Source organism: Trematomus bernacchii, unplaced genomic scaffold (genome assembly GCF_902827165.1).
Source record: "Trematomus bernacchii unplaced genomic scaffold, fTreBer1.1, whole genome shotgun sequence".
NCBI classification, from domain to species: domain Eukaryota; kingdom Metazoa; phylum Chordata; class Actinopteri; order Perciformes; family Nototheniidae; genus Trematomus; species Trematomus bernacchii.
Genome location: NW_022987342.1, coordinates 6500429 through 6522958, shown reverse-complemented (window position 1 = coordinate 6522958; position 22530 = coordinate 6500429). Strand labels below are relative to the sequence as shown.

General features: G+C 40.2%; 1 protein-coding gene across 1 annotated transcript in view; it reads left to right on the top strand.

The window, feature by feature from the left end:
* The first annotated feature begins 722 nt into the window (after nt 1–722).
* The window catches only part of col17a1a (collagen, type XVII, alpha 1a), a 32325-nt gene continuing 10517 nt past the window's right edge, over nt 723–22530 (top strand). The window contains exons 1-41 of the mRNA XM_034129472.1: nt 723–824; nt 3876–3964; nt 4288–4329; nt 5549–6334; nt 6484–6531; nt 6905–6958; nt 7101–7148; nt 7313–7483; nt 7726–7824; nt 8051–8116; nt 8214–8294; nt 9161–9211; nt 9472–9633; nt 9730–9810; nt 9914–9958; nt 12844–12966; nt 13507–13809; nt 13933–13983; nt 14066–14092; nt 14185–14211; nt 14312–14374; nt 14473–14577; nt 14658–14720; nt 14830–14865; nt 14953–15006; nt 15167–15238; nt 16218–16280; nt 16481–16552; nt 16871–16906; nt 17016–17132; nt 17266–17382; nt 17505–17585; nt 17689–17739; nt 17853–17915; nt 18037–18087; nt 18330–18389; nt 18639–18710; nt 18888–18974; nt 19180–19296; nt 19387–19500; nt 19599–19694. Coding sequence (XP_033985363.1) covers nt 3886–3964; nt 4288–4329; nt 5549–6334; nt 6484–6531; nt 6905–6958; nt 7101–7148; nt 7313–7483; nt 7726–7824; nt 8051–8116; nt 8214–8294; nt 9161–9211; nt 9472–9633; nt 9730–9810; nt 9914–9958; nt 12844–12966; nt 13507–13809; nt 13933–13983; nt 14066–14092; nt 14185–14211; nt 14312–14374; nt 14473–14577; nt 14658–14720; nt 14830–14865; nt 14953–15006; nt 15167–15238; nt 16218–16280; nt 16481–16552; nt 16871–16906; nt 17016–17132; nt 17266–17382; nt 17505–17585; nt 17689–17739; nt 17853–17915; nt 18037–18087; nt 18330–18389; nt 18639–18710; nt 18888–18974; nt 19180–19296; nt 19387–19500; nt 19599–19694 — 3934 coding nt within the window. The 5' untranslated portion in view covers nt 723–824; nt 3876–3885. The remainder of the gene's footprint in view (nt 825–3875; nt 3965–4287; nt 4330–5548; nt 6335–6483; nt 6532–6904; nt 6959–7100; nt 7149–7312; nt 7484–7725; nt 7825–8050; nt 8117–8213; nt 8295–9160; nt 9212–9471; nt 9634–9729; nt 9811–9913; nt 9959–12843; nt 12967–13506; nt 13810–13932; nt 13984–14065; nt 14093–14184; nt 14212–14311; nt 14375–14472; nt 14578–14657; nt 14721–14829; nt 14866–14952; nt 15007–15166; nt 15239–16217; nt 16281–16480; nt 16553–16870; nt 16907–17015; nt 17133–17265; nt 17383–17504; nt 17586–17688; nt 17740–17852; nt 17916–18036; nt 18088–18329; nt 18390–18638; nt 18711–18887; nt 18975–19179; nt 19297–19386; nt 19501–19598; nt 19695–22530) is intronic.

Genomic DNA, 22530 nt, shown 5'->3' with positions numbered 1-22530 from the left:
AGTCAGTAGAAGTTTTGTTCCTAGGCTGTGACCTTGATAAGAATGCATTTCTTAGCTCTATTGATAATGAAAATAAATCCGCTTTTGGGATGTTTTGCCATGCTCAGCATGCGAGTCAGGCCTCACTGCTACTGTAAAGCTAAAAGCATGCAAATAAAGTCATCACATTCCCAACACAACTCACCCTGCTATAAGAAATGATTCCTGGATCCATTTATTCTGACAGGTAGTTGGCTCAAGTCTGCTGCCTATTAACGCTGACATTTAGATACACAGTGAGGAATCTGCTGCTGAATCATGGTATAAAAACAGGTAGAGGAAAGTGATTTGAACATGCTTCACTTTTGCTTTCAAATGTTATCAGGATCAGAAACAGGTTTATTACCACGTACGAGGAATTTGACTTGATGTCAGTGCCTTCAAAGTCAAGGTCACATTAATTTTATGTGAATGACTCACAAAGCACCTAATGTAATCCTCACACAAGTTGTAATTATAAAACAAAAGTAATTAGTAATGGACTAGTGCAACACATTGTTGAATCACTTTATACCAGGCTTGTACTCTTGCATTAAGAAGCCCAGGGCTATTTTTTTCTCTCCTGTCTGTCAGTGTGTAACGGCCCCTTTCACTCTGTTGGAACTTGTCGGCTGAAGCTATGAGTCAGACAAAGCTAATACATAAAGTCTCGAGGCACATGCAAAGTCCCTGGCACTGCACGATACACTGTGATGTGGTGAAGAACATACAACTGATAAGTGTTTTTCTGCAGGGAGACATACAGAAAAGAGGAGGGGGGATATTTCCGAACAAATTATCTAAAGGTAAGCGATGCTAACTATGGCTCTTTATCCAGGATAGATGTGTTTGGTAAAATTACTAAAAATGCAATAGCTATAGCTGTTATCCATGGTATTATTAAGGCAAGGTATGTATATGGCACATTACAACAACAAATCCATTCAAAGTGCTTTACAGTAAAAGTAAACTGTAAAAGTATTCAGACAAAAACACATTCTAAAAAATACATTTAAATAAGTCTAAAAACATTCATTAGAAAGTCAGGAAAATCCCATTTCTGACACGATAAAATGCAATAAGGCAGGTATAAAATACAAAACTAATAGTTACAGTGCAGTTTAAAGTAATATAATAAAGTAATATAATAATATTTGATTTAGTAAAAGGCAGCAACAAAACATTTGTATATGTAGTGAGAGTTGCAGCAGACCTGCAGTTGTTAACTATGGTTGTTGCTGAAAATAATAACATAAATCATAGTAATAATAGTTGTAACTAACAGTAATAACAATAATATAGTATTAAAAGACATTGCTTGCATAAATGTAGCATGAATAATAGAAACAAAGATTGTCTGTAAAGTGTACTGTAAAAGAATGTAACTTTGACAAAATGGCTTATGTCTTTTCAGATTTAGAGCAACTTTTATACACACAATATGATGATAAAAAATCATGCAACTGGAGGAATGCAAGTGGGTTATGGGTAAAATGTTTGTAGACCGCAGTGTCAGCCGCATGACATACAGTTATTGCATTTGCAGCAAATATTAGATCATCTTTTCACACTACTGTCTCCTCGGTCCAGGTGGGATGTTTGTTCTACAGTTACCTGTAATGCAGTTTAGAAATAAATGTAAACTATGCTCGTAATGCAATGCAAATATTTCCTGTGAAATGTTAAATGTGGGCTGTGTGTTTTTTCCCATTCATCTACCAGATAGCTATTATTGTTTTTTCCTGCTGGTAGCTTCATGTGGGTGCAGGCTGTGTGGGTTGGTTTGTGGGTGTTATTGTACAGAATTGCTGGGGGGCTTCACCCTTTACAGCTAAATACCCCAGACCCCCCCTGTTAGATTAAGCAATTATTTTTCATAAAGACAAGTTCAGGCAAAATATTGCTTTCATAGGAAATGCGACATTTAACAAGGGAACATTCCATAGTTTATCAAAAGGCCTGTGTTTTAGCTTTATGAACTTTGTGAGTGTTTGGGTCACAACATTTAAATAAATCAATATCTGGAAAATTCCTTTTAACAGCAGTAAATAAATATTAAAAATAGGAATACACAATTTCTTACCATTTGAATGGCAAAACAATTCTTAAAACTTAAAAATAAATATTAGATCAGATTACAAACATATAGAAAGTAACCGAAAGTAATAGTAGTCATTGTGAAGAATAATATATCTGATATGTTTTATAATGATTGATCATTAAAGTGTTCTCAAAGCTGGTAAAGGTGCAGCTAGTTTGAATGACTTTGTATACTGCAGGGTAGCTTGTGAATTTACTCCAGGTGGAACTAAAGTCTGATTTAAGAGTTGATTATATTTCACATCATTCATCCACATCTGTAAAGTAACTAAAGGTATTAAATAAATGTAGTGGAGTAAAAGTACATGATTTACCAATGAATTTTAGTGGAGTAACAGTACAAAGTAGCAACAAATATAAATACTCAAGTAAAGTACAAGTAACTCAAAATTGTACTTAATTACAGTACTTGAGTAAATGTACTTACAGTAGTGACTTTACACCACTAGATGTAGTGGTACACTGTGTACACTATATACCTACTCTTAATGTTCATTTTGCCATAGTACTGTAGAATTGCACACAGATATTCATTGGAATTGACAATAACTACCAACTAGTTAGTTAGTTAGTTAGTAAGCTCCAGTTCCTAGTTCTAAACACAACTTTCTGACTGTTATAAATGCACTGCATTGTGCCTGACCTTTCTGTTGAATGCTGTTTTTTAATCAAAACAAAGTAACGGTAAAGACATTAACCAAGGAACAGTGCCATTTTTTAAACAGCCCCTACTGTGGCCAAGGAACCATTATGGGATCCTGCTAAATGCTCAAATGTATTGTAAAGTAGCACAAGTGAAGAAGAGATATACATTCAGAGGAATATTTTCCTAAAGTTTCTTTAGCTCACATTAGCCACCATCATTTACTGGTCGACCAGTTAGGCTGCAGCAGCAATACCCCTGGATGTAATAAACTGAAAAGCTGTGCCTGTTGTTGCTTATAAAAAGGTACAAGTTCTTCTTTTGTGATTATGTTATATGAAAAGTATAATATATATGTATAAGCATTTTTGACGTTTCATGACTTCCTTTTCTTGACCATTGTAGTTTTTTAGCAGAAATGTAAAGCCATCATGTGTAAAATGTCGAGATCTTGAGGAAATACGGTGTCCTCTAGTCTAGAGGCAGTATGAGTAATTACACTGTAGCCCACTGCTGTGCGCCCTAACCCCCGGCCATACACAAACATGGGGGACACTGAGATACATTTAACCCAAAACACGTTAAAACAAGTTATTATCAAATGTTTCATTTTTTTTGTTGCTGTTATCTGACTATACTTGTGAACTCTTTTATATACAATTATTTATTTCTGCTGATCAAAGATTTAAGTTCCATTTCCTGCAGCTACAACTGAAACCTCATACCATTTTAGCTACGGTTCTGTAGTAATCTTCCTTTTTACTGTAGGTCCTTTTTGTTCAAAGGAAAGCCACATTCATCAAGTGAGCACCAACCTACGCCCTTTCTATACAGCACCTGGTGAACCCTTTAAATCAATGGCATGTTGAGTTCTAAAGAGCCCTTTCCACAGGGGACATCGATACAAAGGAAAGAAATATGACCGCATTCATGAAATGATATGACTTAGGGAAGGACTGTGTGTGCATATACTGCCTCAGGGTATGGTTTAATGTCATGTAAAACCACCTTTTCATGCTCATAGTCTTTGATATTAAACACAGCATAACATTCAGTCAAAAAACTTTGTATATAGTGTAAACTATCTTGTTTTTTGTTGTCTTTTTTGCAACAGATAGCGTTGGATGGACAATCTAAAAACATCCACGTCTGTCGGCTCTGGTGGAGGTGGGGTTGGCGGAGGTGTTAGAGGAAGTAGCAAAGGTAAAATCTGAGAGGCCTTCTATGCTGCATAAACTTTCTTTATTTTGTATTTTCAGCAAATGTATTATAACCTAACACAGGCTTAAATTAGCTGTAGAATGTCTTACTGTATGTTATTACAAATGGAGGACCAATAATTACACGCAATGAGGTATGTGTCTCAGAAATTTGGGTAGATAAATATCTTAGAACATGCTGTAGTTTCTCAAAACAAAAGACTATTTCCAATGAGAACTGTTCACAGTGAACACTTGAAATGCCAAATCAAAAACATAACTTTTCGTAAGTATTTATAATTAACCATTCTTTTATTCTTTTTACAGTGGTCACAAAATCAGTGACGACTACTAGACTGACATCGCAAAGTAAGCTGTGCCTTTCTTCGCATCTATCAAACACATCATGATTTATACACATATTGAACATTTAGATTATACACTGAATTGATTATTCATTGTAATGAAAGATAGATTGTACAGTTATAGCTACACTCAACACTTTCTTATATTACGAATTGACCAAAATGACTGTTTCTTTGTTATGTGAAAGGAGGGAAACCAAAAGAAAACGATCACTAAGCAGTGCATCCCAATTAGCTTTATTAGGATTTGAAGTGCCTTTAGGTTATTTTCTTTTAGTTTTTCCGGCTGTTACAGTTCAGTCTCACATCTCTTTTTGGCTTTGTTTCAAGATGCAGCAGGTGACTTTAATCAAGTTTAAAAAAACAAACATATCTATGATACTTTCTAGACAAAATAATCAGCTAGCTTTGGCGGATCCTTTAGCAGCTAGCTTGTTTACATTTTGATGATCTTTTTGCAGAGCTTGTGAACATTTAGCTGAACATTTAGCTGCTACAGTAGCTTGTGAAAATGTGGCTGATCATTTAGCCTGAAATATTTCTTTGTGGTAAATAGAAACTAAATCTGAGCTAAAGGAGATTACAGTTAATACATTTGGTAGCCAAAATCAAAATGTTGAATCTGCAGGATGTGTAAATAACCAATGTATTGCTTCAAGCTATACAGGTTGATCATAATGAAGCTATGTTTACAGATTGTTTTTATCCTTCCTTGTGGCCAAAACACTATAACATGTATGCAGCTTTAAAGTACCTTGTGGTTTGCCACTAGAGAGAGGCCGCCAAGCCTCTTGGCAAACAGCTTATTATTTATATTAGACATTAAATGTCATTACCTGCGGCAGCAGAAAGGATGTTTTATGTGCGTGTCAATCAATCTTATATAAGAGTGGAAGGATGTCATGGTTGAGAGTAATAGGGCATGTTCAGTCATGCCAGGCAAGCAGAGGTTTACTTTAGGAATGTTCTTTTATGAAACCACCAAAAAAAAGTAGAATAGTAGAATTTTCAAATATGGGCTTTGCCTGTGCAGTCTTGTATTTTAAACTGGATTGAGGCAAATAATAAATTAACCATCCTTAGCCCCTGCAGACATCTGAGTGCTTGATGATGCATTTGATAAGATCTAACCTTTTAGAGCTGAGATGAAAACCCAATGTACTATTTATGATGAAGTGGCAAATCATCTCCTCCTATTTTTTTTATTTCCTGTCTTCTCCTAGATGATCTCTCTATGAGCGCAGGAGAGTCAGGTGAGAAAGCTGCATCAGGAAGCTCCGGAGGAATCCTGATCGCATCCAGCAGCTACAACGCCGCTGGCTCAGGTGGATACGGCTCTAGTGGAACAAGCAGCTCAGGCCGGATCACATCCAGCAGCTCCAATGCCACCAGCTCAGGTGGATACGGCTCTGGCGGGACAAGCAACTCAGGGTTAATCACATCCAGCAGCTCCAATGCAGCCAGCACCGGTGGATATGCTTCTGGAGAAACAAGCAGTTCAGTCCTGACCACATCCAGCAGCTCCAGCGCTGCCAGCTCCGGTGGGTACGGCTCGGGAGGAACAAACAGCTCAGGCTTGACCACTTCTACCAGCTCCAATGCCACCAGCTCCGGTGGATACGGAACCAGCAAGGCCGCAGGAGGCATCAGTGTCACTACTCTAGGGGCATCCTGTGCTGTATCCTCAGGGGTTGTAAGTTCAGCAACTTCAGGGGGCTCAGGGGGCTCAGGGGCAGCAACAAAGGGAGCTGCTGGAGCGGTGGGGTTTAGGGCCACTGGAAAGGGATCCTCTGGCATGTCTTCTGGTTTCGTGAGTGGGGGCAGAGATGGAAAAAGAGACGGGGGTCTGGGAGCCGTCACAGTTTCAACAGTGACGAAGAACAGTTACAGTTCAGGAGGGTCTGGGGAGGCAAAGAGAGGATCGTCATCAGCAGTCACTTATTCACCTGTTCCAAAAGAGAAGAAGGGCACTACCACCATGGCAGCAGCTGTCTCAGATGTCTTCTACGGTTAGTCAAAAGTCAAGGGTCAATAAATGAATGCTGCTTTACTGAACCGTTGGGTTGTTTTCACATTGTTTGCTGTTTGAAACAAGGCCCTCACATAACTACTTCTGGAAGAAGGATAATATGGTCAATTCTTTCTCATTATGTTTCAGAAAGTTCAAGCACGAACTCCTCTCCAGAGTACAAAAGGAAGGAGTACGGTAAGATTCACTTAATTAAGCCCCGAGCCTGTTTTTCAGGCCTGAGGCTCGAAAATGACATTCCCAGAACAAATGACTATAACTTCACTTCTAAAAAGGGGTAAATTAATTATCTTTTTTCTCAAAGCAATGATACACCTGTGAGTTGGATGTAGAAAACTCAGAATCAATATAGATTTTTTTTATTTTAAAGTAAATTCAGATTGAACATAGTAAAAAAATGTAAATTATAGTGTCCGTCCAAAAAAAAAACATTACTTAGTGAAAACCACCCTTGAATGATGGGATAGTAGACTAAAAGCTTTAGGAATCCAAACTATAACATATAATAAGTACCCTGTATCAAGATGCTTGATATTTGTTTTTCTTTCAGGCACTTCAAGTCTAACTTCTAGCTCTGCCGCCAGAGGGAGAACTCAGAGCAGAGGTAAACTGGCTGCTCTGGCACATTAGTTCATAAAACATGCATAAAAATACACATTAATACAATTTCGTCCTCCAATTTACAGATTATTAAATTACATTAAAGTGCCAATGATTTTAGATCTACAACTGTTCTCTTTGTCTAGAGAGTGAAATCAGAGCAAGACTTCAGAGTGCTTCTCCTCCAGCAAGTTGTGAGTATGACTCTTTACTGTCATGCATATCCAATTTCTGATTCTAGAGAATGTCTTTATGACAGAACAATGTACTCAAGAAATATAGATTAAATTGTGTGTATAATGAAACTAGGCACAGGGTGGTTGTCTGTTTGAGGCTCACTGTTAGCTCGGCTGTACAGGGACGGAGCTGGATGACGTGAAGCGCCTGCTGAGAGGAAACCGCTCCACCAGCACCAGCCCCAGCCCCACCCGCTCCCCCAACAACACGCTGCCTATCCCCAAGAAGGCCAGCGTTGAAACTAGGACCATGTCTGACAGCGCCACCACAGGTTCAGCCAATCAGATGCCAGGTTTGTTATCTTTGAAGGGCTATTGTGTAGGGTTGAGTGTCATCTAGTGGTCAGGCTGCACGTTGCAACCAAATGAATACCATATTTCTGAAGAGGACCCGCTTACTATGAAGATAGAGAGGCTCCTTCTCAGTTAACAATAATAATGTCAGTTATTTTCAGGTGATTCATTTCACCTTTCATTCATTCATATTCATTTTTAGTACATGTTCTACATTCCTCTTTTTTCTTTTTCCTACCAGAGCACTATGGCAGCGTTTGGTCCGGAGGTGGGAGCAGTGGCTACGGTTACAACACTAACCCCAATAACCTGTCGGCTACCTCCACCCTTTACTCATCAGGTCAGTCTAATTACATCAGCCACCTGTTGCTAGATGTACCACTTTTGCATATCACCATTCACTTTAGCAGAGGTAAACTATGTGATTTATTACATAAATAGACTTGAACTGATGTCCAATATCCATTGGTCTATGTAAGATGGTAGTTATAGGTGAATAAGGCATGCATTTATGCTTTAGGTTTTAGCCAACTGTGATATATGTGTGATGTTTTCTGTCTGTGCAGGAGTTCAGAACAACCTGACCCTCAGCTCCCCATCAATGAACGGTGGACTCTCTGCTGGCAGCACTGGTAATTCTCTTCCTGTCATGTCAAAGCCCACTGTGGTTTCACATCCTGAGCTGGGCACTGACAGTAGATACATATGTTGTTTCTCTCTCTATCTCAGTTCCTATGTATGGTCTTCAGAATAACCTGGCCACTACCAGCCCCATGGTCTTCTCTGCCACTGGAGCCAACACACAAACAGGTAAAGTAGGGATTTCCTTCTAATTGTCATAACTGTTAAGGAATAATTCTTCTAGATATCTAACCTTTTGCTCTGTGACGTTTTATGATCTACTCTGACGTCTGTTATCTCCTTTAAGGAAAGGCCTTGGTGCCATATGTGTTGTTGTTACCAGTTTGTGACCGGTCAACTTGTCTGGCACGAATGGTACTTGTTGTGGGAACGCTGAGGCACTTCTTTATCGGTGTTTGTGGACTCTAAGATGTGAAATCTTTGAGGCCATGAGTGTTGGACGCAGGTGGCTCAGTGTTCCCAGCTGTTTAGTCTACTCCTTCAGAGATGTTGATTACTCTCTGTGAACCAGTTAAAAGGTCTAACATAGAGAGAGGCTCTTCAGAATTGATGTGGCAACTCTACCGTGAAGTCAGAACCTCTGACTCTTTGACTTGTGATGTGAATCCTCCGGCCGATACTCTGAATAAACCCATCAGTGTTTGACATCAAAGCTCCAACTCTCACCGTGTCTCCTTCCTGAGTCGGTGACTCCATGAATTGCTACACAGACGTTTCCTCCACAATAACCAGATAATATTGTACTGCCATGGATGGATTACTGAACAGGCCTACCACCCACAGGCCCAGGGGCCTTCATCTACAAAAACAAACTCAAATAGCCATGTCAATATTGAATCTTTTAATTACATCATGTGAGTTTCATGAAAATACTGTTGTATTAGCAAACAAAATGATTTCACAAAATACCACTCTGATAAGGAAACATAGCAGAGAGTCTCAGAGAAAAACAATGTGTTCTATATGCTTTGTTATTAGAACATTATTGAGCAAACGCGTTTTACTTTATACCGTGCCTGTTTGTCTCCTCACAGTTTATGGTGTCCAGAAAAATGTGTCTGGTACTGTAATCGGCACAACCACAGGTGAGGGATAGATATTAGTGTATTAATGGCTTTGTCTTTATACAACAGAGTTTACCCCTTTTGTTTGACCAAACATGCCCTTAACATATACTGTACATTAAATTCATTCAGAGTATAGTAAATACAATGATTTAGTATTAGGCATAGGAAAGTGACTATAATTGTTTTTTTGTTTGTTTCTAAATCACATGTAATTCAAAATGTCTGCACTCAATACGCCATCATATGAGTTTTAATGGTTGTTTCTTTGTTAATCACAGTGAGACCCAGCAGTCCCATTAATGATGAGAGCCCAGGCAAAGACTTTAAGTTTGTGCTGATAGAGAAGGAGAATGCTCCCGTGAAGAAGGAGACGGAGCGGCTGGTCATGACCAAAGACACAGGGAAGCAGTTCATGTCTACTGCACATGCTACTACTTCTGGTAATACTAAAAACTTAGTACTGATATATTAAAAAATCACCAAAGATGATAATTCTTCCTCTGTATTAAAACTGATAATGGACTGTTGTCTTTTAGCGTTCTTCTCTGGGGACTCCCTACAGAGAGAGAAACAGAAGTTATCATCCAGCACAATGGAGGAAGGAACAGATACTAAATGTAGACAAAAATACTTATTGTCCTTATGATTCATCACATACATTATATCTGTTGCTCGGCATGTAATTGTTTCCAATGTTTTTCATTTGTTTTCTTTTTAAAGCTGCAACCCTAAAAGTGGCCACAAAAGACAAAGCCACCTACGCAGGTACTGTAAAAAGTCCCACTTTAACTTTCCTTCTATATGGAAGATTACCTAATAATATTTTTTAAAGATCAAACATGATGTAGGTTGAATGTTTAGACATGGAAATTAAAAAAAAATAGATTTACATTGTAGAAAATACGAGTTGATGAGAAGATGCAACTCTGACATCTGTAGGCTGCGGTGGCTGAGAGGTGCAATCGACAATTACAAAGCTTGAGACAAATTTACATTTTATAAAACAAATTTACATTTTATAAAACAAATTTACATTTTATAAAACAAAATTACATTAGCGAGACACTTTTACCAAAGAAAAAACAATTTAACAAGATGAGAAACACTTTTACAAAGCTAGAGACTAATTAACCTTTTATAAAACAAATTTACATTTTATAAAACAAAATTACATTAGCTAAACACTTTTACAAGAACTGAGACAACACTTTAACATTTCCCGAAACCCTTTAACATTTCCCGAAACCCTTTAACATTTGCCGAAACACTTAAACAAACTAGAGAATCAAACCGGAAAGGGAATGCCCATCATACCAGAAGTGACGTGCAAGTGATTGACACAAACTTAAGTTTGTTTTGGCGGATAGACCGCCGGTACCTATGGACGGTACGAGTGTGTTTGAGTGTGTTTATGGTCGTTAAACATGTTTTGTCCGTTCTGTGGAAACCACCACCAGGCTGCATCGTTATAGCCACACACACTTCTACAAACACACACACACACACACACACACACACACACACACACACACACACACACACAGGGGCTAGAGGGGGACACTCTGGACCGAACTGCCCGATTATTACGCCTTATTATTCTATTTATGAAGGAGATGTCCAGTCACCAGGGCGTGTGTGTGTGTGTGTGTGACACTGGCATTTGTTTTCAGAAGATATTAAGATAGTGTCGTCCGTTCCGGTAATGCAGTCAACTCAGCCGTCTCTCGCAATTGCTTGGTCAAATCAGCAGCTCTTCATTTTTGAGTGCGCAATTAATCGGGCCTTTACGGTAATCGCCGAGAAGCGGCACTGACGCTACAAGAGTAAAATAATGCATGTTTTTTCTGCTTTATTTGCGATATAAATCATTTGCACCATAAGTTATTAATAAAACTGACACTGTTTGACTCAGTCCTAGTTTGACTGCTACCAACAATAAAATGAAGTACTTTTATTGTGTACTTTTGGGGTAATACTCTCTCAAAGTACCCTCCTGAGAACAAAATCATGTCACTTCTGCTATATTTGATGAGAGATTAAATGATTTTTAGCCATAAATTCTTAATAAAATTGGTACTGTTGGACTCAGTACTTGTTAGACTACTACCACAAATACAATGAGCTACTTTTACTGTGTACTTTTTGAGTAATACTCTGTCAAACTCCCGTCCTGAGTACAATAATTCATGTATTCTGCTATATTTGATGAGGGATAAAAAAAATTTTTTTGCAAAATGTTCTACATGAAATTGATACTGTTGGACTCAGTACTACTTGGACTACTAGTACAAGTACAATCAAGTACTTTTACTGTGTTCTTTTGGATTAATACTCGGTCAAACTCCCGTCCTGAGTACAATAATTCCTGTATTGTATATGAACTATGAATTATTGTACTCAGGACAGGAGTTTATCAAGTATTACTCAAAAAGTACACAGTAAAAGTACTTCATTGTATTGTTGGTAGCAGTCAAACAAGTACTGAGTCCAACAGTGTCAGTTTTATTAAGAACTTATTGTAAAACATATTTTTATCGCAAATATAGCACAAAAACATGCATTATTTTACTCTTGTAGCGTCAGTGCCGCTTCCCGCCGATTAACGTAAAGGCGCGATTAATCGCGCTCTCAAAAATGAAGAGCTGCTGATTTGACCAAGCAAAAGTGAGAGAAGGCTGAGTGTAAAAGGCACAGCTCCACTTCCTACTTGGCGAACCTGTAACTTTCTCATGTGCACGAGAACGTATCTCTTGCGAACGAGAAAGTATATCGTGATGAGCAAAACCATGTCACTTGGCCCAGGTGGTTTCCACAGAACGGACAAAACATGTTTAACGACCATAAACACACTCGTACCGTCCATAGGTACCGGCGGTCTATCCGCCAAAACAAACTTAAGTTTGTGTCAATCACTTGCACGTCACTTCTGGTATGATGGGCATTCCCTTTCCGGTTTGATTCTCTAGTTTGTTCAAGGGTTTCGGCAAATGTTAAAGGGTTTCGGGAAATGTTAAAGTGTTTCGACACTTTGTCTCAGTTTCACTAATGTAATTTTGTTTTTATAAAATGTAATTTTGTTTTTATAAAATGTAATTTTGTTTTATAAAATGTAAATTTGTCTCAAGCTTTGTTAAAGTGTTTCACACTTTGTAATTGTCGATTGCACTTCTCAGCCACCGTAGTAAACGTTCCTGTGTGAAGGAGGCCTCACACGGGTAGTATGAAGCTACAGCCAGGAGAGATGTAGCTTAGCTTAGCCTAACTGGAAACAAATGGGGGAACATCTAGTCTGACTGTGTCCAAAGCTAAGCAGCACCTCAAAAAACTCAATAATTAACATCTTATTTGTATAATATGTGCAGAGACTGAAAGTGTAAAGACAACTATGTCTTGGCTAATGTCTAGCTAATCTGTTCCTGGCTTAGCTTTATATTTAAGTTAATATAAGAGTGTTATTATCGATAATCTCATCTAACTCTCGCAATAAAGCAGAAATGATTTTATGCAAATATAAGATACAATAAGGGACCTACTGTATAAGCTTAGAAAATGTTGATAACTAATCATTACATATTTTTACTAAGGGGTCCTGTCTTCCAGAAACAATACAAAGAGGACAGAAAATGTGAACCTGTGTATCTGTTTCTCAGAGATCAGTGCGAGTGACTCGGTCTTCAGCTTCTGCTCCTGCTGCAGCTGGTGGAAGTGGCTGCTGGGCCTCCTGCTCAGCCTGCTCCTCCTCCTCGGCCTCCTCTTTGGACTCATCGCTTTGGGTAAGACGTGCATTCTCTCTTTGCATGACCTCCATGCATGTCAGTCAAAACCATTTACATATCTGTCGTGGCTTCCTTCCTTATTTTTCTATCAAGCCACTAAACGCCTTAAACAGACATTTTTTACTCGTTTTCTTTCCTTTATATTTGTGTTACTTACAGTTGATGAGTTGCTTGGCCTCCAATGGTGGGATGATATTATACAATGGGTTTGCTCAAAATAAAATAACAAACTTTTACACATTCAACAAAGAAAAGAGGCCTTTACAATAGTCAAAACAAAGAGGCAAAACTCAAATAAAATAACAAACAACTTAGGTATTCTTCTTTCTTTGTTAATGCTTAATAACTTGATAACTGAAAGGGTAATCGAAAAACGGTGTCTCGACGGGGTCTTTCTAACAGGGTTAGAGGAGGCGCTGTGGGAATTGTAGTCTTTTATACTAACGTTGACTATTGACGTGACGATTAGGTGGCTTCTCTTATAAAAAGAAAATACTGGCTCTAACAATATCAATAATCATCTCTCTGGCCTCACAGGTGAACAAGTGAAACGCCTGCAGAACCGTGTCGAAGCTCTGGAAGCCATCACTGGCACGGCCTCAGCCAGGTCCGGCCGCCTCTCGGCCGCCTCTGGCATCAACATCATCGACCCGCTGGACTCCATGTACATCGAGAGGAGTTCTGCTGGGTCTACCCTGACCCGCTCTGACAATGGGATCAACCTGGGGGCAGCTGGGCCTGCAGTAGGCGCTGGGAGTGGGCCAGGGCAGGACAGTGCCGCCCTGCAGAGAACCGTGCAGCATCTGGTCAGGACTGAACTCCGCTCTGATGCTCTGAGAGGTACAGAAATATAACACACTAATCAGTTATATTACCAACAAATCAACCCCTGTGTCAGTGAAACAACTTCTTGTTCATATACTGTATATTGATTCACATTAAAAAATGTTTTTCTATTTTCAGATTCACTTGCATACTCACTAAAAGGGGAGAGAGGAGACCCAGGACCTAAAGGCATGTTTGCACAAATGATTAAGTCATTTGGAAATGTATATTTTGTTGATATCCATCATAAAGGCTGGCTGTTTCTTCACAGGTGATCCAGGGATGCTTGGACAAAAAGGTAAGCTACTGAGAACATGTCATGAATTCTTAACTTCAGCAATAGGTGATATTCATTAAGCTGTATAATGGCTTTAACTCCGGCTTTTGCAGGTGACGGTGGCTTTCCTGGCCTGCCAGGTGAGACTGAAAACTAATGTGCTATTTCCTTGTGACAAACTCACTGCTTGATCCTGTCTACTCATATATCTTGTTCTACTCATATATCTTGTCTCTATAGGCCCTCCTGGGCAGTTAGGGCACCCCGGACAGGATGGACCGAGGGGACCAAAGGGAAGTGCAGGTAGCGTTCACTTCACAGATCGTTGACTTGGTTCTTTGAGAACAAAAAACACTGGCAATAAGAACACATGGGCTGAGTCTCTCCTGATTTGTGACCAGGTGAACAAGGTTCTGAGGGTCCACCAGGCCAGAGGGGCCGGGATGGACCAATGGGCTCCCGCGGAGAGGCTGGACCACCAGGTTTGGGAGAGAAAGGAGACAGAGGTAGGTCATTTTTAGTTGAATTATCGCAAGTTACTCTTTGGGTTCAATCTTTGATAATAACAAGACCTGGGTTTTGGCAGGAACTCAAGGCGAGGCGGGACGTCCCGGTCTTGCTGGCCCTCCTGGTCCTGTGGGGCCAAAAGGTAAGGTCATAAGTCATAGAGGGATCACATTTAAAGACAATAGCACAGTTATTGCATATTTTAGACCATGTACAAATCACTTCAACATTAATTTCTTTGTTTGATTTAGGTTCTACAGGAGAGCAGGGTACCCATGGAATTCCAGGTAAAAACTCTAGTTCCACATGGATATTTATCTGTTAAATCCTAAGAGTGGCAGTCATGTGTTGAATCTGTAATGATTTGTGTGCAGGTGCTCCAGGTCCAAAGGGTTTCCAGGGAGAAGCAGGAGCCCCAGGAGCGCCTGGTACCTTTTAGAGTTACATAAGATGATGAAGTGATGGTGTCTTTGCATGAGACTAATAGATAATGTAACTGCAGTATTAATCAATATTATACTGTATGTAATAATTTAGTTCAGATCGACTTTTTTAGAGCGCCTTTGACACGTATTGTTTTTAATGCAGGTGATCGAGGAACACCGGGTATATCAGGAATCAAAGGTGACCCAGGAGAGAGGGGAGCACGTGGAATATCAGGTGTGTTAATGAATATTCACAATCACGAATAAAGATTCGAACAGCAGCTATTGCTTTTTAAAGAGCCCTCATAACTTCGTTTTCTGATGTTCTATTTAAACTCAAACACAATTGGTTCAAAAGCAATGTATGTGCTTTTTGCACAGAATACAAATGTTATTACACATTTGTTTAGCTTTAAAGTATATTAGTATGTTCCGATTAAAAAAATGTATCTAGTGTCAACAGAATTTGAAACCTATGAATTACTGTATCTTACAAAGGAAATGTTCATTTAAAACGCAATTGAATTAAATCTTCCTTAATACCATGCTACGGTCTAAATCTTGTTATCAATGACACCGGTGGCCAATACACTGTAGACAGCATCCAGTTGCTCACGAATGCTCGCACTCTGTAGGAACAATCCAACCCAGTCTCACGGCATTTCGTGTTATAGTCACGAAATTAATCTATTGATTCGTGTTAACCAACACGATTTCCCCATTTTTTTCGTGTCACAAGGAACGATTTTCAAAGCAATGTAAATAATAACAAATTAGAAAGAAAAAAAGATTTTTAAAAATACAGATTTCAGTATTCTGAGGCTGAGCCCCATTTATTTTCCTAGCGGACGGCAAAAAAAGTCAGACATTATACGATTTAAAATAAAAACAATAATCGTGGCTTAATATTGAGTACGAACATGTTTTTATGAACCGCACAGCTTCCGGTCTTCCAAGACCCGACCGGACAAAAAGACATGGTGCAGGCACGAAACACACTACCAATAGAAATACATTGCTTTTAAAATCGTTCTGTGTGACACGAAAAAAAGGGGGAAATCGTGTTGGTGAACACGAATCAATAGATTAAATGTCGTGACTATAACACGAAATGCTGTGAGACTGGGTTGTAATAGTTACATAAAGTAGGCCTACCTTTAACTGTAACTAAAACTAACATTCTGTATTTGATGTTTTTACATTTATTGTTAAAGGTGAACCAGGACAACCTGGACCACAAGGCCCTGGAGGACCAAAGGGATCTAAAGGAAGTGGAGGTGAGAAGAGGGATTTTCAAATACATTAATGAGATGACAAGATTGGAGGGAAATATATTGTATTATCCTCACCAGCTGAGTTATTCTGTATTCACCAACTACTATGACATTCTATCATGGCTGCCAGAAAGAAGTCCAAGAATATCTAGAGTTGTTCTTGAGGTAGATATTGAGATGTAATCAAGACTCTCCCTATGCAGGTGAAGCAGGCTTAAATGGACTTCCTGGTGCTAGAGGACCACCTGGAATTCCTGGAGATGTTGGTCCCAGAGGTACTACCACACATTTTTATGCACAATTCAACTGAGATCAGAAGGTAAATTGCTGATTTATGACGCACCTAGTTTTTTTATTGGGGTTCAAATGACACCTGTTTATGAGAGTCAAGATAAACACTTAAACTAGCACACGCTCAGGCACGCATTCACAACCTTTTTTTTAATCACCACAAGCATCAAAAAGAAATGGCTGCAAAATGTCCTTGCCAACACTCCCGGGAACTAAGAACCTCATCAAACATCCAACTATTGACACACTGTATCTATAAAAGGAAGTTTCATGATGTGATGGAATATAACACTGTCTTTCAGGTGAACCAGGAGCACCTGGTAAAATCATTGCTTCAGGTAAGAACAGCGCCAAAGCAATACTTACTAATTAGACTGATTAGATTTAAACCTTAGGAAAACTCAAAGTCTTGTAAATTGTAACTGGTCTCTTGCATTTTGTTTCCAGCTGGCTCTAATGCTGTTGCCATCCCAGGACCACCAGGACCTTCCGGGCCTCCAGGTCCTGCTGGAACCCATGGTCTGTCTGGTCCCATCGGCCCCGCTGGTCTCCCAGGACGACCCGGTAAATCCAAACTCTTTGCCGATGTTAAGAGTCAAAATGTTTTTCGATGGGTCAAAAGCTGACAGATGGATGGCAGATACAAAAAACATGTTGACATTTGTTTTTGTGACGGTACATTGATATCATAATTTAGGAACTAAGGGAGATCAAGGAGATCAAGGAGATAAAGGACATAAGGGAGATAAGGGAGAGCAAGGGAAACCTGGCGAGCCTGGGTCTGTCACACGTTCAGAAACCCCCGGAACCGACAGTGAGTACCTTATTACGTCTTTCATTTTTTACCTTGGCACTATTTAGTGGGATTATCAAAAATAACAGTGGGATTGGCAGTAATATGGGCACCTTCACCATCTATGTTTTCATTTCTAACAGAACCTTCCTCAGCTGCTAGCCTGCCTGGCCCACCAGGTCCTCCAGGGCATGTTGGAGCAACTGGTCCTCCAGGTCCTTCTGGTAAGTGAAAGGCTATTTGTAAGATATGAGGGCCTTTCCAAATGATCAGGATTGGTGCTTGGTTGAAATGAATGATTATTCAAATAATGTAACTCTTGTTTAGGTGAGGGTAAACAGGGTCCTCCTGGACGCAGGGGTCCTGCAGGAGAGCCAGGTAAAAAGTGTTTTTCATTATGCAGACACACAAATAGATTACTAGATCTTCAGCATAAAGTACAATTTAAACAGTGTCAACATAAAACGTTTTTTTTTTTGCTTTCTTCCCAGGAGTTGGTCTTCCTGGATCTCCAGGAGATAAAGGAGAGCCGGGCAGTTTTGTTCCTACCTCAGGTTGGTGGAAGAAATCTAATTTCAGATGCTTTATACATCCTAAGACACATGGACATGTGTTTATGTTTAGCCCCTACTTTACTAGCTTAGCCTGTTTGATGTGTTCTTTTGTTTGTCTTAGGAACCTTTTTTGCTGGACCACCAGGAACCCCGGGCCCACTGGGTCCAGCAGGTATGTTGGGTAAATGAAATGCTTTTGAAAACAGAAGTCTCTTACAAACGTGTTGATAGGACGGCATGTATAATGGATTCACACATATGAAAATGTACAAAAGTAATTGGAGAATGAGGCAGGTCTGATATTCTGATTCACAGCAATGTTCTGTTATCGTATTGTTTCTGATAGTAGTATAGTCTCTATAAAGTAAAGACTTTTAAAACAAACATATCTTAATGTACTGGTGATTGTTTCAGGAGAACCAGGTCAACCAGGACTTCCAGGGAGTCCAGGAAGTGCAGGCAAACCAGGTCATGGTATGTGAACAACTTTTGGATCATAGGCTTGTTGAAAAGAAGATGACCAAGAAAGGGTTTGCAAAATAGATGGCAAGCTATAATTCATGCAAAAATGTCCACCTACCATACATTTTCCAGCATTATCAGATACATTGTGTGGCTTTCAACAACCAGGTGGTGTTCAAATGTTATGAAAATATTCTGTCAGTCAACATTCATTGTCAAAGCTGTTTAACCTGATGTTAAAATAGTGTTTTGGTTTTCCAGGTCAGCCTGGACCTAAGGGACCTGAGGGTCCACCAGGCCCCGAGGGGCCAGAGGGGATCGATGGAAATAAAGGTACACTAAGCCAAATATTTTGACTATTTTATACATCATACCTCAAATATATTGATCTATAGCATGACCTTTACATTTTCATACATCATGCAGTCATTTGACCTGGGGTTGCAGTTTCTTTTTTCAATTACAATTTTTTTCTTGACATTTTATTGTGGATTGGTGTTGTCATCCCAGGCCCACCTGGACCACCTGGACTATCTGGACCACCTGGAAGAGATGGAAGCGGACCAACAGATGTGTACCTTGCAGAGTACCTTCAGAGTAAGTTGTCTTGTAAAATAATTGCATTTACTTATCATCTTCATATTGGATGCTTAACTTTTTCACCCCAATTTATCTTGGATGAACTGCATTTTAAAGTTCTTTGAAAGCTACTTTGAATAATTAAACCGTGTTAATGTTAATATTTTTTTCTTCTTCTTTTTTAGTCTGACATTTTATTTGAGTGATTCTGTTGTCATTTCAGGTAGCTCATTCAGTCCAGGCGCCCCAGGGCCACCCGGACCACCAGGTGCTCCTGGAAGAGATGGAACTGGATCTGGATCACCTGATGTGGGCCAGTACATTGCAGAGTACATTCAGAGTAAGATATTTATTCATGTTACACTAAGATTGTATGAAACAGAGTGCAACGTCCATTGATCTACATGTGAAACCTTGTGTTGACATGCAGGTGATAGGATCAGGCAGTACCTGGCAGGACCCCCTGGGCCTCCTGGGCCTCCTGGTTCTACAGGGGACGGGCTGGTGGATGATGTGGCAAACAGAGTGATCGCCTACGTCCAGAGTATGACCAATTACATTAAAATGTGACCTGTATTGTGTGTTAACCTGCGGTATTTCTAACAGTAGTTAAAACGTATGTAACATGGTTCTCCTATCTAGGCCAAGGTAGAGGATATGACAGTAGTCCTGGCCCTCCTGGTCCTCCAGGTCCTCCTGGCTCCATCTCTATCAATGATGTCATCGACGTGTTACAACGTAAGTCTCATTTGAGGGTGGTTTAAATCCCCAATTGTATTGCAGATGGCAAAAATTATTATTTAAATGGCATTCAAGAGGTTTATTGCACTGCATATGTGAAGTGGACGTAGTCACAGTGACTTGACCTATTAGTTATAAGCCATAAACAGGGAGAACACTAGAGACCTGATCTAGTGCAGAAGCCTTTTATCGTATATTTTAATCTGGGACCATTATTGACAAATAAACATGCTCTACAAAAGAATACGTAAAATGTCACCTATTACGCAAAATGCATAATCCGCCCACGGCCCTATCGTCCCCTATCAGAAACGTTGCTATCAGAAACAATGTGCGACGTGTTTTACACGTAATATGGTTTGTTTTTACATAAGCAAGCATCGTTAACACTCAGAGCTAACGCTGTACTGGAGAGAATATGTGTAAAGAAGCAGGATATAAAAAGGTACTCACCTTGTGGTAAACCGACAAGAGAAAAAGCATTTGAGCTCCATACTGTTTCAGAAATAATCCTTGATGTGGTTTGGAACATACTATGGCATTTAATCACGGCAGCGTTTAGCTGAGTTTCAGCCATGGATGTATAATAAGAACTGGATACAGCGTCGGAGGCGGGGTCTCGTTCTTTCCTATGAGAGCTGCTCATTGGCGCATAAGGACAAAATGGCCCAACTTTTGAGAGAGCGAAACGTCACAGATTACCCGTCATGCCTGGCTGTCAGAGCAGAAGAACCCGTATGTGCGCTCACACAGCATGCGCCCCTTAAGCCCCTCCCCCTGAGCTCCCACTCTCGGCTCACTAGAATGAATGGAGAGAGAAAATAAATCTAGATTCGGCTTTTAGTGCATTTTACAACTTTAAAGGTCCCATGTCATGGCCATTTCTACTGATCATAATTCCATTGTTGAGGTATACTAAAATAGATTTATATTGTGCAATATTTCCAAACTCACATTGTTTCTCATACAGCATCTCTGTAAAGTATGTGTATTCACCGGTATTCACTCTCTGTCCTAAACGGCTTGTTCGAGCTCCTGCCCCCCCTCCCTGTGAGCCCAGTGTGCTCTGATTGGGTGGGACGTTGCGAGGCTCGCTGCTCAGTGAGCTGGCTTACTGGTGTGGTTTCCGGGTCGGCGATACAGCGGGACAGCGCGAAACTCATCCTGAGCACACACAAAAACTCATAACCGAAGTAAAAACAATAAGTGTGGCTTGATATTGAGTAAGAAAAAGGTTTATAAACGCTGTGAGAATGGGTCTGCGGAGAGCATTTCTCCGCGATCCCAACTCGTCTATTACCAACCAGGGAGCTCTATGCAAGTCAATGGGACTCCCTGTTAGTTGAAAATGTACGCTAAAGGTCCTGGTGTGTGAGGAGCTCCGCGGATTGGTCCATTTTGGTTCCGGGTACCACATGACGTCATGCGGTTCGCGGAAGAAACAAATGGAAAAAGAGAAATCTCCAACGAGGCGTTCTGGGGCAGCATAGACAGGTATTTTCTGTGTTAGAGTTTTACTCGCTACAGGGTGTACTTTGAGGGTTTTTGACTCTACACAAAGCCGTGGCAGCACATCACTCCCACCCTCATCCACCTACACTGGTTGCCGGTCAAGTCCCGCATATCCTACAAAGTACTCCTCCTTACCTACAAGTCCCTCCATGCCCTTGCCCCCCAGTACCTATCGGACATCCTTCACCCACATGCCCCACCCCGGAACCTGCGGTCCTCAGACTCTGGCCTGCTTACCACCCCCCGCACCAAACTGCGAACCTTCGGGGACAGAGCCTACAGTGTGGCAGCCCCCACCCTCTGGAACGCTCTCCCTGCGGAGATTCGCAACATCCCCACACTCGACGCCTTCAAAAGGGCCCTCAAGTCCCATCTGTTTGCCAAGGCTTTCGGCCCCTAATCGATCTGTTGTTTTGTCTGTCTGACTTTTGTTTTGTTATGTTTGTTTTTGCCCTATTACTTGTAAAGCGACCTTGGGTCCCTTGAAAGGCGCTATATAAAACCAAGCTATTATTATTATTATTTGCAGACCGTTTACACGCATAACAACCTTCATAACACACAAGGGGACGGGTAATAACCGGAAAAGCATGACATGGGACCTTTAAGGACCTAATGATTCTAATAAGGGCTATAAAATAGTTCATACTGGGTAGTTTATTTAGTTTAAAAAATATATATCTGCTGATTTACAGACGTCACATTTACAGACTTTCCCCATGTTAGTCAATGGGAAAAAGTATTTCTGGGCCCAGTGACGTCACGGACTGATACGGAAATGTTAGTACCGCCGTTTGGACACAACAGATTTTTTCGTCAGAGTCCGGAGCACTTCCTGGGGGCTTGGTTTCAGCTGGTAGACAGCCTTCTCTTCACAGAGCTCACTCCTTGCAGGCGCGCTCCAAAGGGGCGTGGCCAGCAGCAGCTCGGTTCCATTTAAAGCTACAGACCCAGAATCAGCACTTTTGTAACAGGTCTGAAATAGAGGGGTATGAGGCATGGCTAGAATGGGTGATCTGTTTGGTATTTTGAGCAAAACACTTCATAGACATGTTTTTTATATATCTGAGACCTGAAATATATGCCTAAAAATAGTTTAGTAGGAGACCTTTAAAACTAGAGATTGAGACCTTAAACTTTAGGTAAGTGTTAACTGAAATTATACATAAAGTGAGAAGTAGTGCCGTTTATTCGTAGACTTCTATAAAATCCAACTTCTATTTTTAAACCTATGGAGTCCCTCCCTGCTGTATATTAGAGATAATACAAGTTAAAGGTTACTCTGCCTTACCCGATCTCACTGAGGAACAATCAGCAGCTC